The 12,607-nt window shown below is 49.0% G+C and overlaps 1 protein-coding gene across 1 annotated transcript; it reads right to left on the minus strand.

Moving 5' to 3' along the window:
• Nucleotides 1-5,344: 5,344 nt before the first annotated feature.
• LOC132225414 (dehydrogenase/reductase SDR family member 2, mitochondrial-like) lies at nucleotides 5,345-12,111 on the minus strand. The gene is made up of 8 exons (XM_059680603.1): nucleotides 11,925-12,111; nucleotides 10,189-10,366; nucleotides 9,750-9,851; nucleotides 8,293-8,363; nucleotides 6,674-6,725; nucleotides 6,220-6,354; nucleotides 5,889-5,944; nucleotides 5,345-5,620 (listed from the first exon to the last, which is right to left on the minus strand). Exons 1-8 carry the CDS (start codon nucleotides 12,071-12,073, stop codon nucleotides 5,509-5,511), a joined length of 855 nt encoding a protein of 284 aa, XP_059536586.1. The 5' UTR covers nucleotides 12,074-12,111; the 3' UTR covers nucleotides 5,345-5,508.
• Between the last annotated feature and the right edge of the window lie 496 nt (nucleotides 12,112-12,607).

Raw genomic sequence — 12,607 nt, forward strand, 5'->3', positions numbered from 1 at the left:
TTCTCCTCTGCCCTCAATTCTGGGGCTGTCCTGGTCCTACCCAGAGGATGGGTGGAGCAATGGCGGTCACTTGCTTGCTTGACTTCAAGGTGATGTGGCTGCTGGCCTTGCTGTGATCCTTGTTGCTGGGGGCAGGGGAAGGGGTGCACCTTCACACTTCCAGGTCTGACCCTGGCTTCGTGCTCCTGAACAAATAGTGACTGAGGATCCTGCCCCGGGTTCCCTATGGAGAGCCCCCTCTTGTGCTGACCTCCTGATCACTGGGATCTTGGCGGGTCCCTGCCTGGTTGGGGCCAGCATATGCTCAGGCAGGAGCGGCCCTGAATGTGTTCAGAGTGACTGGCATTCATCTCCCCGGGTATATGTCTAAGGTCAGAATCCCATCCTTGGAGATGGGTTTCCTTTCACCTCGCCTACCACTGAGACCCTTGTGCTGATAAGCAACAAGAAAAGAGGGAAAGTTGACTTGTATTGCACAGATATTTTGTGGTGATCCTAGTGCCTCTCCCCACCAGAATAAAGTCTTGGGTAGGAATGAGGGGGTACCGTGATCCTGTTGTAAGCAGAAAGCGCCATGTAGGGACTCATGAATGTTGGGACACACATACCACATCCAGCAGCTACTGTTTCATCGGTAATGACTCAAGCATTAGCTAAAGTACATTCTAAGGCCAAGTAACTCATTTCTCTTGCTGGACTTCAGACACGTGTGACAGTGGTGACCTCAGGCTGTTGACAGGAAGGGTGGTTTTCAGGGTTGGCAGCAATGGGATGGGCCTCTATTCAGGAGACCTCTGAAAAACTTGGGAAAGACTGACAGTTTCACCTTTATTACAGACACACCACTGGTCCTTGTCCTCAGGTCAGATTTGGTTTCCGGGCTCGTGTCTTCATTAGGTAACCCTTGAACACACTCCCCCCTCACCCCCCTCCATTCTCTCTGGTTTCTGGATCACTTTTTTGTTGTTGGTAACCTCACCCAAGGATATTTTCCCCCACACTTTTAGAGAAAATGCAAGGGAGGAAGGGAGGAAAGGAGGGAGAGAGAGAAACATCGATGTGAGAGAGGCACATTGATTGGTTGCCTCCTGTATGTACCTTGACCCGGGCCGGGCCTCGAACCTGTAACCCAGGTACATGCCCTTGACCTGGAATTCAACCTGAGACCCTCCCGTGTGTGGGCCAATGCTCTAACCATTTAGCCTCACTGGCCAGGGCTCTAGATCATTTTTTAAGCAGCACGTAGACTCAGGGCCTAGGACAGTTCTGGCAAAGCCTGACAAGGAGCAATAAGAAGCTGAAGACTGCCACATGACCCTGGGGCTGCTAGCCCCTTTTCAGGCCCCACTGGACTACCAGAGCATTGGGTTTCTGCATTTGTTCTAAAATTCAAATCTTAAGCTACTCCATCCAAATCACTAGCCTGGAGAGGAGGCGACAGGCAGGGAGAAGGAAGATGGTGTGTGTGGGCACTACAGGACTGTGGTGGGAGCTGAGGGCTGTCCCTTATGCTAGGCTCCAGAGGCGGGGGAAGGAGAGGAAATGTTGGTGGGAGGGGGAAAAGATGCCCGAAGCCCTAGAGTAGCGGTTCTCAACCTGTGGGTCACAACACATACAGTCACCTCTTCTTGATGAAGCAAGCAGCCCCATAAGACTGTGAGTCATGGGAATGGGCACTGGGACTGCACTCAGTACCATTCACTCTAGTTAAACACCTGATCCAAGTTAGCAGAGTGGTTTAATATATGCGAAGTGCTCCAATCAGGACTGTTGCCATGGAAGAAAGCATTTAGCCCTATTGTCTTGTTCTCAGAAGCTGTTGTTGGTGCAACCTAGGCTCAGGTCACAGAGCTGAGGAAATAAATCAAGAAACTGCTCAGGTCATGGTGTCACCAGGTGTGACCTCCACATGCAGAACGACACTGGCAAGTTGTGGACCTGTACATGCAAATGCTCTGCCAGCAAATGCATTATTGACACCAAGGACCACACCATCCAGATGAGCATGGATGAAGTTGACGAAGTGACAGGCAGGTTCAATGTCCAGTTTAAAACCTATGCTGTCTGTGGGACCTTTTGCAGAATGGGTGAGTCAGAAGACTCCCTTATCTGAGTGGCCAACCTTCCTGAGTTTTCAGGTCTAGGTTCAAGGATTAAGTCAGCCTGCCCCTGAAGTTTTTATATTTCTACTAGTGTCCCGGTGCATGGATTCATGCACATTGAAAGGACATTAATTAGAAGAAATATTTTAATATCACTATTTGTGTCTTGCTAGTGAAATGAAGATAGGATTCTACTGAGTCTCCTATCTACCTACTCCAAGATTTCTGTGAGGATCAAATGAGATGAGGCACAGGAAATAGCTTCACAAACATTTGGTTAAACTGTAAAATGTTTGCACCTGGTTATAAAGCAAGTCGGGTTTCTGGGCTAAAGAAACTCCAAGGAAGCTAGTTGCTAGGGAGAGGAAGCCAGGCATTGCTATGTGACATCATTACCCTGTGCCCACAGCAACCATTTCCGGGCTGGACTGGGCTGTGGGCCACATTTTACACCATGGGGTCTTGGCAGCGTTGGCTGTGATTTGGTGGGGTATTCCTCGCTCTGGGATGGTGGCTGAGCCTGTGTCCCACTTGGGGGAAGCCGGGCGTTGGTTTGTTAGCACCAGGTCCGTGGTGCCGTTTATTTTTAAACTAGAGGCCTGGTGCATGAAATTCGTGCACTGAGGGGGGGTGGGTTGTCCCAGCCTTCACCCTCTCCAATCTGGGACCCTTGTGGGATGTCTGACTGCCGGTTTAGGCCCGATCCCTGTAGGACATCCCTCTCACAATCCGGGACTGCTGGCTCCCAACCGCTCACCTGCCTGCCTGCCTGATTGCCCCTAACCCCTTCTACCTGCCAGACTCATCACCCCCTAACCACTCCCCTGCCAGCCTGATCGATGCCTAACTGCTCCCCTGCAGGCCTGGTCCCCCCCAACTTCCCTCCCCTGCTGACCTGGTTGGCCCTAACTGCCCACCCCTGTCAGCCTGGTCACCCCCAACTGCTTTACCCTGCAGGCCTGGTCCCCCCCCAATTGCCCTCCCTCCCCTGCAGGCCTGATCACCCCTAAATGCCCTCCCCTGCCAGACCAGTTGCCCCCAACTACCTTCCCCTGCTGGCCTGTCCACCCCCAACTGCCCTCCCCTGCCGGCCAGTCACCCAAACTGCCCTCTCCTGCTGGCCCGATCGCCCCGACTGCCCTCAATATCTTGCTCTCTCTCTTCTTCTGGCACCCCTATAATTCGGATGCTGGTATGCTTGAAGCTGTCCCAGAGGCTCCTTACACTATCTTCGTATTTTTGGATTCTTTTTTCATTTTGCTTTTCCGGTTGGGTGCTTTTTGCTTCTTCGTATTTCAAATCTTTGACTTGATTCTTGCTATCCTCTAGTCTGCTGTTGGGAGTCTGTATAATATTCTTTATTTCAGTCAGTGTATGCTTAATTTCTAGTTGGTTCTTTATCACAACATCGAGGGTCTCACTAGATTTCTTGTAGATCTCATTAAGTTTATTGGCAGTTTCTAGAAAATTCTTGAAAAACCTTAAAAGTGTGGTTTTGAACTCTATATCCAGTAGTTTGCTTTCCTCCATTTCTGTCATTTGTGTCCTTTTTCTTTGTCTTGGCATTTTTTATGCTTCGCTGTGTCGATAGAGTGCCTTTCTGTGCTAAGTGTTCTATAGGGCACAGTGGCTCAGTCTCCCCAATTACCTGAGGTAGACACTCTTGGTGCACCCCCTTGTGGTCTTTGTGCACAGTCTTGTTGTAATTAAGCCTTGATTGTTGTAGGTATCACTGGGAGGAATTGACCTCCAGGCCAATTGGCTGTGAGAATCAGCTGTGTCTACGGTGGGAGAACTTCTGTGCTGAAGACACCCTTCTGGGGCAAGACTTGCTTCAATGGGGCTTTGGTGCTCACTGAGTCTGCCCCCTGAGTGTGTCCCTTATGGATCTGAGGAGTTGTAATTGCATGGTCCCACTCTGACCACTGGGTACACTGGCTCTTGGATCTAAGGAGGTGCTAATCTAGCCTCTGCCTGAGGCTACCCAGCAGAAGCCAGCTGTAAAGTGATGCAAGTTGCCCTGGGGCCTTGGGGCAGCTGCAGTTTGTTAAGTAATTTTCAGATTATAAAGGGCCGGGCCTTTCATATGCAAAAGCCTCCATGCAAGGTTTGGGAGGGGAGGGGTCCCAGGGGATCAACAGGGCAGGTGGAGGGAGCAATATGGCTGCTCTCAGTCCTGCCTTCAGAGGTCCTGACAATCGCTGTGCCTCCGAGAGAAAGCTGCCCTCGAGTTCAGACCTATTGTAGACAGTCCAGTTTCTCCTGTATGAGTCTGGGTCCCCAGAGACACACCTAGAACTGGAGCTCAGAGCCTGAGACTCCCTCCTGATTGAAAAAGACAATCGTGTCCTCAGCCACCAGCCCTCTTCACATGCACCTCTGCACCTTTGTATTTTACTTCTGCACCACACCTCCTCTGAGTCTCGGTATGCTTTTCTCTTTCCTTCTAGTTGTAGAATTTCCACTCAGCCAGCCTTCCTGTGGTTCTGGATGATGTCCGTTCCGACTTTTTGTTGTATTTTTGAAGTGGTTGTGCGAGGCAGCAATCTCTGGTGTTTACCTATGCCGCCATCTTGTTTTTCCCCTCATTCTTTTTTTAATGTACATTTTTATTGATTTCAGAGAAGAAGGGAAAGAGAGAGATAGAAACATCAACGATGTGAGAAAATCATTGATTGGCTGCCTCTTACACGCCCCACTCTGGGGATTGAGCTAGCAACCTGGGCATGTGCCCTGACCTGGAAGCAAACTGTGACCTCCTGGTTCATAGGTTGATGCTCAACCACTGAACCACACTGGCCTGTCCAGAGTCTCATTCTTGCCTGACACCCTGAAAAACCACCTGGGGAGGCTCAGCATTGATTCATCCATTCTATTCCTCTGTTGGAGAGGGATGCCTCTCCTCACATGAACTCCCCTGTATTTCTGGGTTGTTTCTGTGTACATCCAAGCAATCTCCCATGGTGATGGGAGATGCAGGTGCTTGAGAAAGTCAGTGTGCCAGGAATTACCCGCAGCTACAAATGAGCTCAGTCTACACCCTTTCTAAATTCCCCTCACCCTTAGTCAGCAAGTCCTCTAGTCTAGGTTGCTCATCCCTCATGGAATGGCCCAGACTTTCATCCCTGAGAACTCTGATCTCCTGGTAACCATGCTCTCTCAGACCATAGTTCCTAATTACCAAGGTGGGCAAGGGCTGAAGAAAAGTGAAAACATTAATGACAGTTTCATGCTGTAAACTTTCTTTTCTGATGTTCTTTATTGTTTCATACTCTGATTATGTTGAACTTAAAGTGTGTATTTGAAGCACAGGCTCATCATTTATAGAGGTGTCCCAACATGGTGGCCCCAGAGGCACAGGGCGCTTCTACAATGAGAGGCAAGCCCGAGCTCGAGCTCATGTCCTTCAGAGGTGGGGTGAGAAGCCGGCCACCACAATGCTCTCACCGGTGATGTAGCTGGCATCTGGAGAGCAGAGGAAGGACACCAGCCCCGAACAGTCCTCAGGCTGACCCACTCTGTATGGAAAGAGGAGGTGGGTGAGAGTGATGATGCTTCCCGTGAGCCCTGGGCTCCTGTCAGATGCTGGGAAGTCAAGACCCCCATGGTCATGAGAGAAAGGCTGCAAGTGGAGATATGTGGGCTCTATAGGGACTTTTACTCACCCCAGGGCTCAAATCTCAGAAAGAGGAATGCAGAGAGGTGATGGTGATCTTTATTCATCATGAAGGTCTGAAGTTACATGAACCCAGATCTACAAAGAACACTGCCTCATGCACAACCTACCTCTGTATTCCATGGCTTCCCTTCAAATGGTTCCAAAAGACTGGATCCTCAAACAGCTAAAGGAAAAGTCAGAAGGTTAGTGCTGCTCATCCAGATGGAATCACAATGGCACTACACTATAAACACCTTTGTGGAGGGAGTTCTGGGGGACACTCTGGGCTTGTCCCTCACAGAGGACTACAATCCTGATTCTGCTGCTGATCCCAAAGGTGGTGGACCAGAGCATCAGAACAAGAGGCCACAGGGCCAGGTGACTCTGGGACATGGCCTGGTAGGGGAAGGGACCCTGGCACTCAGTGTGGCAGAAGCAGAAGTTGTCTTTGGTCCTTACCACTTTGCTGAAGGCTGTGTCAATTAGTCCTGGAACTAGGCAGTTCACCCGGATATCCTTTGGTGCCAGCTCCAATGACAGGGTCTTGGTGAGTCCCAGAATGGCTGCTTTACTGACATTGTAAGCCCCTAGCCTCTGTGAACACAAAGGGAAGTGGATGGCAAATAAGTAACTGAGGAGGAGAGCTTCTATTGGATCCCTAGGCCTGTGCGTATAAATGTATCTCTTCAGCAATGCAGAGATAAGTGAGAATCTCACAAAGAAAGGTTAAAAGCCTGTCATGTGAGTCCTTTCTCGAGAAGGAGGGTCTGAGACACCCATTGATCAAATGTGGGTGTAGGTGTGCCCCACCAGCAATGGCCTATTCTGGGATCTTCCTGGCCCTCTCCATGTTTCTTGGCAAATGGGGCTGTTTCCTTCGTTTTCATGTAGCGTCATGGAAGGTTATACTTACAGCTGCTGGTACATATGCCAAAACTGAGGAGACCAGAACCACAGAGCTTCCCCTGGGAAGAGAAAGATGGGATAAATACGATGGAGCCACATATAAGTGAGGCAAATAGACACATTAGGGGCATGAAAGGAAGTGGGGCGGTGGGCCATGAAAGTGAGTTGAAGAAATTTAGGTTCAGATTAGAGCCTGCTCCTGCCTTCCTTCAGCCTATCTCCTCTGGCCTAGAGCATCCTGAGGACCAGGACCAAGTTTATGTTTTCATCCACACTTGGATGCTCAATCCATTAAGGAGAGCTAGTATGAACACTTTTATCAAATACAGCCAACATTTGCCTTTATTCTAGACTATTGTTCGATTTACTGGCTTTGAGGATGTTCTATACTAGACATGCTTAAGAATAATATTCAAAGTACATCCCAGATCCTTTGGAATCTTAATCTCAGAAGCTCCATGCCCCCCAGAACCCTACCCCAAAATCCTCTGGAAAAGTTTTTCTTAAGGATCCTCAGTCACCAAGTCTAATGACCCTTGTTCAGACCTCACTTCTCTACCTTCCAGTTTCCTGTTACATCAGATCCTGTAGACTAAAATTTCCTTCTGGAACCTGTTTGGTCCTCTTGAGAAATCTGCACTCTTGCCTCTCTTTTCCCCTTTACCTACTCATTCCCTTTCCTTCAGTGTCTAAATCAAGATGCTTTCATTATTCCTCAAGTGTTTACTCTTCATGCTCTCTTTTAATTTAGGAAGAAGATGACGTATGCCTAAAATAATTATAACCAACTATCATATAACTTTCACCTTTGTCTCCTAAATGTTGACAAAATTCCTTATCACAACATTCAAGGCTATCCATAATTTAGCAACATCCTGCTTGTCCAGCCTTGTCTCTGACCTCTTCTCTTCACTCACCCTGGATCTAAAGGTTGCTCTGTGCAACACACACGGAGCAGGGATGATGGGGAAGGTAATGGAGGACATGGCTAGCCCAAGAGTAAAAAAGTTTGAGAGATAAGAGTTGAGTGGACTTTGAAACTCCACTACCCTTATTATGGACAGCCTACAGGGTGCCTCAGGGCCATCAACCTGGACTTTTGTGCCCTGACCTGCTGCATGCAGCCTAAGAGAGGCCACTTTCAGTTCCCCAACTCCAGGACAGTTATGGGAACTCTGGGCCTTCCTGTCATTAGAATTCCATTTCTTTCTTCCAGTCCCTGCCGATTTCTGGGCACTCTAGAAACTGGGTATTCATGCAAGAAGACAGGATTTTTTTTCTCTTTTGTGACCTAGAAATATGAAGTTAAACTTTCACTAGTCTAGAGAGACCACTTGCATTCCTCTGATTCCAGGACAGCTGTGAGGACTCTGACCTTTCTGTCTGTAGATCCCTTATTGTGCTACTAGTAGAGTCCTTGCCAGATTCCATGGGCATTCTAGCTATGAGAGAATGACACTAATGGATAGAGTCTGAAAGTCAAATTCTCACTTCTCCTGTGTTACTGTCTCAGCTAAGCCTGCTGCCCAGAAGAAAGATCTAACTCAATACCTGGATCTTGTTTACCACCTCTGCTTCATATTTGACACTTAATGTCTCCATCCCTCTCCCCTTCCCTGCCCTCACCCCCTGTTCTCCATGTGGGGCAGCAGCTGGCTCAGCAGCAGGGCTGGGGCCTTCACATTGACATTCAAGATCTGAAATCAGAGCAAATGAGGGTGGGGGAGGAGAGACACTCAGTCCAGTGCATGTTCTCACTGTATTAGCAAATACACCACATTAGAACATGGGCGTGATGGCTTCTGACAATGGGAAGTGGGGAGAGTGCTGGCTTTCTTTGACATACATGGGGGGCGGGGGGAGGCACCCTGAAAAAGCTGGAATATGGGGCTCAGGAAGCCTTTGCAGGCATAAGACCCAGAGTCTGCAGGATGTCTCCCTGTGTCTGTAAGGGTATTGGTTAGACAAAAATGTCCCATCTGGGTCTGAGGTGGCACTGGCCAATTGAGTCTGGGGAAGGTTGGTATTATAAGCTGAATAGTGTACCACCCAAACTCTATGTTAAAGTCATAACTCCTAGTACCTTATAATGTGACCTTATTTGGAACTAGAGTCATTGCAGACGTAGTTAAAAATGAGGTCATAGAATGGGCCCTAATTCAAAATGTATGGTGTCTTAAGAAGGCAAGTTTGCAGGCGCGCCTGCGCGGGCACACACCCACATTGAGAATACCATGCGAAGATGAAGGCAGAGGTTGGAGTGATGCTTCTTTCTATAAGCCAAGCAACATCAAAGATTGCCAGCAAACCACCAGCAGCTAGGGGAGTGGCATGAATAGATTCTCTCATAGCCATCGGAAGGAACAAACCCTGCTGATGCCTTCTGACCTCCAAGACTGTGAGACAATAAATTCTGGTGTAAGCCACCTGGGCTGTGGTACTTTGTTACAGCAGCCCTCTGAAACTAATACAGCTGGATTTCAGGGTTTAAGCCAGCCATGGGCAAACTACGGCCCGCGGGCCGGATCCGGCCCATTTGAAATGAATAAAATTAAAAAAAAAAAAGACCGTACCCTTTTATGTAATGATGTTTACTTTGAATTTATATTAGTTCACACAAACACTCCATCCATGCTTTTGTTCCGGCCCTCCGGTCCAGTATAAGAACCCATTGTGGCCCTCGAGTCAAAAAGTTTGCCCACCCCTGGTTTAAGCCTTGGACATGAAGCATTCTTAGGCAAGGAAGGGAGTCATTCCCTTCTCTGTGCCCCACATTTATTGTGATGATCTGGTTCTCTGTTGGGCCCTCCCAGTAAACTGGGAGCTCATGGACAGTGCGGATCAGAACTAGAGTGTAGCAAGCATGTCAAACTCATGGTGGCCATAAATTTGACATGCTTACTGCAGACACTCTTACCTCCATCTCACAGATGGGGAATTGAGTGTCAGAGTCCAGGCACCTGGCCTGCTCGGTGCCAGTGAGTCTGTGAGGGGAAGGTGTGTGGGGGCTGAGATGGAAAGAGGGTCGTGCAGAGGGTGAGAATGACATCCAGTCAGCCCTACCTGGTGTCCCCAGACCTCACCTTGTCCCAGACTTCCTCACTGCTCTCCAAGGTACTTCCCACGTAGGGATTGACTCCTGCCACACACACCAGGAAGTCAACATTCCCAGAATGTCTCAGGGCCTGCAGGGAGAAGGGGGCAATGAGGACCAGGGTCAGGAAGCAAAAGAAGTTTTCTGTTGCAGTGGGAGGTATTTCCTGTTTGCTCTCCCTGGGTCTCTGCTTGGCTAAATCCAGGAGGGGACCACACCAAGTGAGGGTGGAGAGCTGTCTCTCCTCATCAGACTTAAAACATCTCTCCACCCAGATCTGTAAACCTGTTCAGGCTCTGGAGTAACCAATGCCGAGCACATGGTCAGCCTTCATTCCTGCGCTTGTTCGCTTCTTCATTTGATCAGGTTATGTTTTTAAAATAACTTCTCTTCCTCTTTCTACCTCCAAACCCTACCCATCTCCTCACCGCGGTCACCAGCCGGTCTCGGTCCTCAGCCTTCCCCACGTGGCACACGGTGCCAGACACGCTCAGCCCCTCCCCCTGCAGCGCTGCCAGTGCCTGGTCCACGTTCTGCTGCTTCCGGCTGCTGACCACCACGTGGGCCCCGTCCTGGGCCAGACGCCGGGCGATGGCAAAGCCAATCCTGAGGGCAGAGATGGCTATGGCGGCTTCAGCCCTCCCCACCCTCCTCCTGGGAGGCTGATCATGAGACACAAATTGAGTTCCACAGTGTGGTTCAAGAACTGCCTCCAAATCTTTAGAGTGGGAAAGAGGAACTATTGAACATTTTCTATACATCAGGCTTTCACCAAGACTAACCCAGTTACTTCTCACAACTATATGTACAATAATTATATGGATGAGAAAATTTTCATAACAATTTAATTGAAGGGAATTTTTAAAAAGTAATGATTCTTCAGAACACGTGTACATGTGCGGGGCATCCAGCGTGAATGGCAGAGAATCTTTAACTGCCCAGTGTTTTCTCCCTTGGTTCTAGCCACAGGCCTCTGGTGTAAATTGCACTTTCTATAAGCCTTAAAACTTTCCTGTCCTGCAATTTAAAAACTTTGATGCTGAGAACATGTTCTGCCTCCATTCTCCATCTCCTTACCTTAAGGAGGTCTGAAGCACTCTTGACTTGGGCTGGTTGAGTACCTGTGAGCAAGGGCAGAAGGCATACGACCCTTCTCTTATAGAAACTGCTGGGGCAACATAGAGTTTTCAATTACTCATTTGTGATGAGGGCTGGGCATTGGGGACACGCAGATTTAAAACATCATTGGGGCCCTGACCGGTTTGGCTCAGTGGATAGAGCGTCGGCCTGCAGACTGAAGGGTTCCAGGTTCGATTCTGGTCAAGGGCATGTACCTTGGTAGCGGGCACATCCCCAGTAGGGGAGGTGCGGGAGGCAGCTGATCGATGTTTCTCTCTCATCAATGTTTCTGACTCTATATCCCTCTCCCTTCCTCTCTCTGAAATCAATAAAAACATATTTAAAAAAAATAAAACATCATGGTGATGTGGAAGTCTGGGATATTAACAGTTCTAAAATAAAGCGATCTAAATTTGACCATGAAAGGTCAAAAGGAAGACAGAGCCCCTGAACACCAGAATTCCCCCCTCCTGCCTGTGGTAATGAGTCATTAAAGAATGTGGCCCATTATGGCAGTTACAGGATAAGTGGAATTGGAGGTACATAGGAAGAGATGTGACCAGGAGAGGGTCATCTATGTAAGCTCTCTGAGCTGATCTTGAGACATCGCCTTGTCCAGTGCCCTACTGCCAGTGAACACTCTGCAGTCAATGGAATCCCTAAGTCTGAGAGGCCAATAGGTCTCTGGCTTCTCCCTATTAGACCAGGACCCTAAAAGCCCATGGCCACGTGCCCATGAAGGATGGGGAGAGAGCTGTCCTGATGATGATAAGTTAAATACCTTAGGGTTACCCAGCCAGTAAGTGGCAGAGACTAGATTCAAACACTGCTCTGATTGCACCAGAAGCAGTTGATTTTCCAAATCTTATCATTCTTGGAACTTAGAAACGGGATGTTTTAGGAAGACACACTGAGTTGGGGTTAATGATAAATGCCAGAGCTGTGTAATGAGATGGGGGTGTCAGGAAGGATGTGTGAGAAGGACTTCCCCTGCCCTGGGGTGGGACTCTAAATCTGTTCATCACATGGACGCCCATTCACTCACCCGCTTGTGGACCCAGTGACCACAGCCACTTTCCCAGCCAGTGGACCGCTTCTATCTGCTGTTTTGCTGCTCGTTCTTGCTGAGAGAAGGACTGAGGAGCATTGAAGACCCTTAAAGGCCCAAGACGTGGCCCTGAACATGCTAGTCATTGTCTGGCCTCCGTTCTCCTGGACCCAAAGCTGGGGGAGAACCTGGGAAGACAATCACCATGAACCATGTTAGAATCTGACTCCACCCATCCTTCGTGGGAGGGTTCCACTGAAGTGTCTGATAGGTGTCCTACCATCCTTTAAACTTACCAGGAAGCAGAGAGCTGCTCATGTCCTTTCCATGACCAGTTCCCCAAATGGGCTGCCCTGCAATGCTGGGTCCCTGGTAGATGCCTGAGTGATACTTGCCTGACTCACCTCCCCAGCCCCAAACAAGGAATATCACTGTGGTCTTCTGAGAGTCACCTCTGTACTTCTCTCCATACATCTATTCTTCCACAAAGAAATTGCATTGGCCTTTCTTCTTATCTTTCCCCAGCCTGTTGCAACCACCCCGGTCCAAGTTCTTATCACCTTCCCCACCTGCTGCAAACTCCTCTTCCTTCAGCTCCTCACCTGAAGCAACAGCAATTGTCCCCTCATCAGATATACCAGATGTGTCAGCATTTCTGGGAGGCAAGTTGTTTTCCCACA

This window comes from Myotis daubentonii, chromosome 1 (assembly GCF_963259705.1).
Source record: "Myotis daubentonii chromosome 1, mMyoDau2.1, whole genome shotgun sequence".
Taxonomy (NCBI): domain Eukaryota; kingdom Metazoa; phylum Chordata; class Mammalia; order Chiroptera; family Vespertilionidae; genus Myotis; species Myotis daubentonii.

Excerpts from the sequence above, each read along its gene's own strand:
- LOC132225414 (XM_059680603.1), bottom strand. The coding sequence starts at position 12,073 with ATGACTAGCATGTTCAGGGCCACGTCTTGGGCCTTTAAGGGTCTTCAA. Across the intron at positions 10,367-11,924 it reads GTCACTGGGTCCACAAGCGG|GATTGGCTTTGCCATCGCCC; the intron begins GTGAGTGAATGG and ends CTCTGCCCTCAG. Across the intron at positions 5,945-6,219 it reads ACACAGCCTTCAGCAAAGTG|CTGTTTGAGGATCCAGTCTT; the intron begins GTAAGGACCAAA and ends CTTTTCCTTTAG.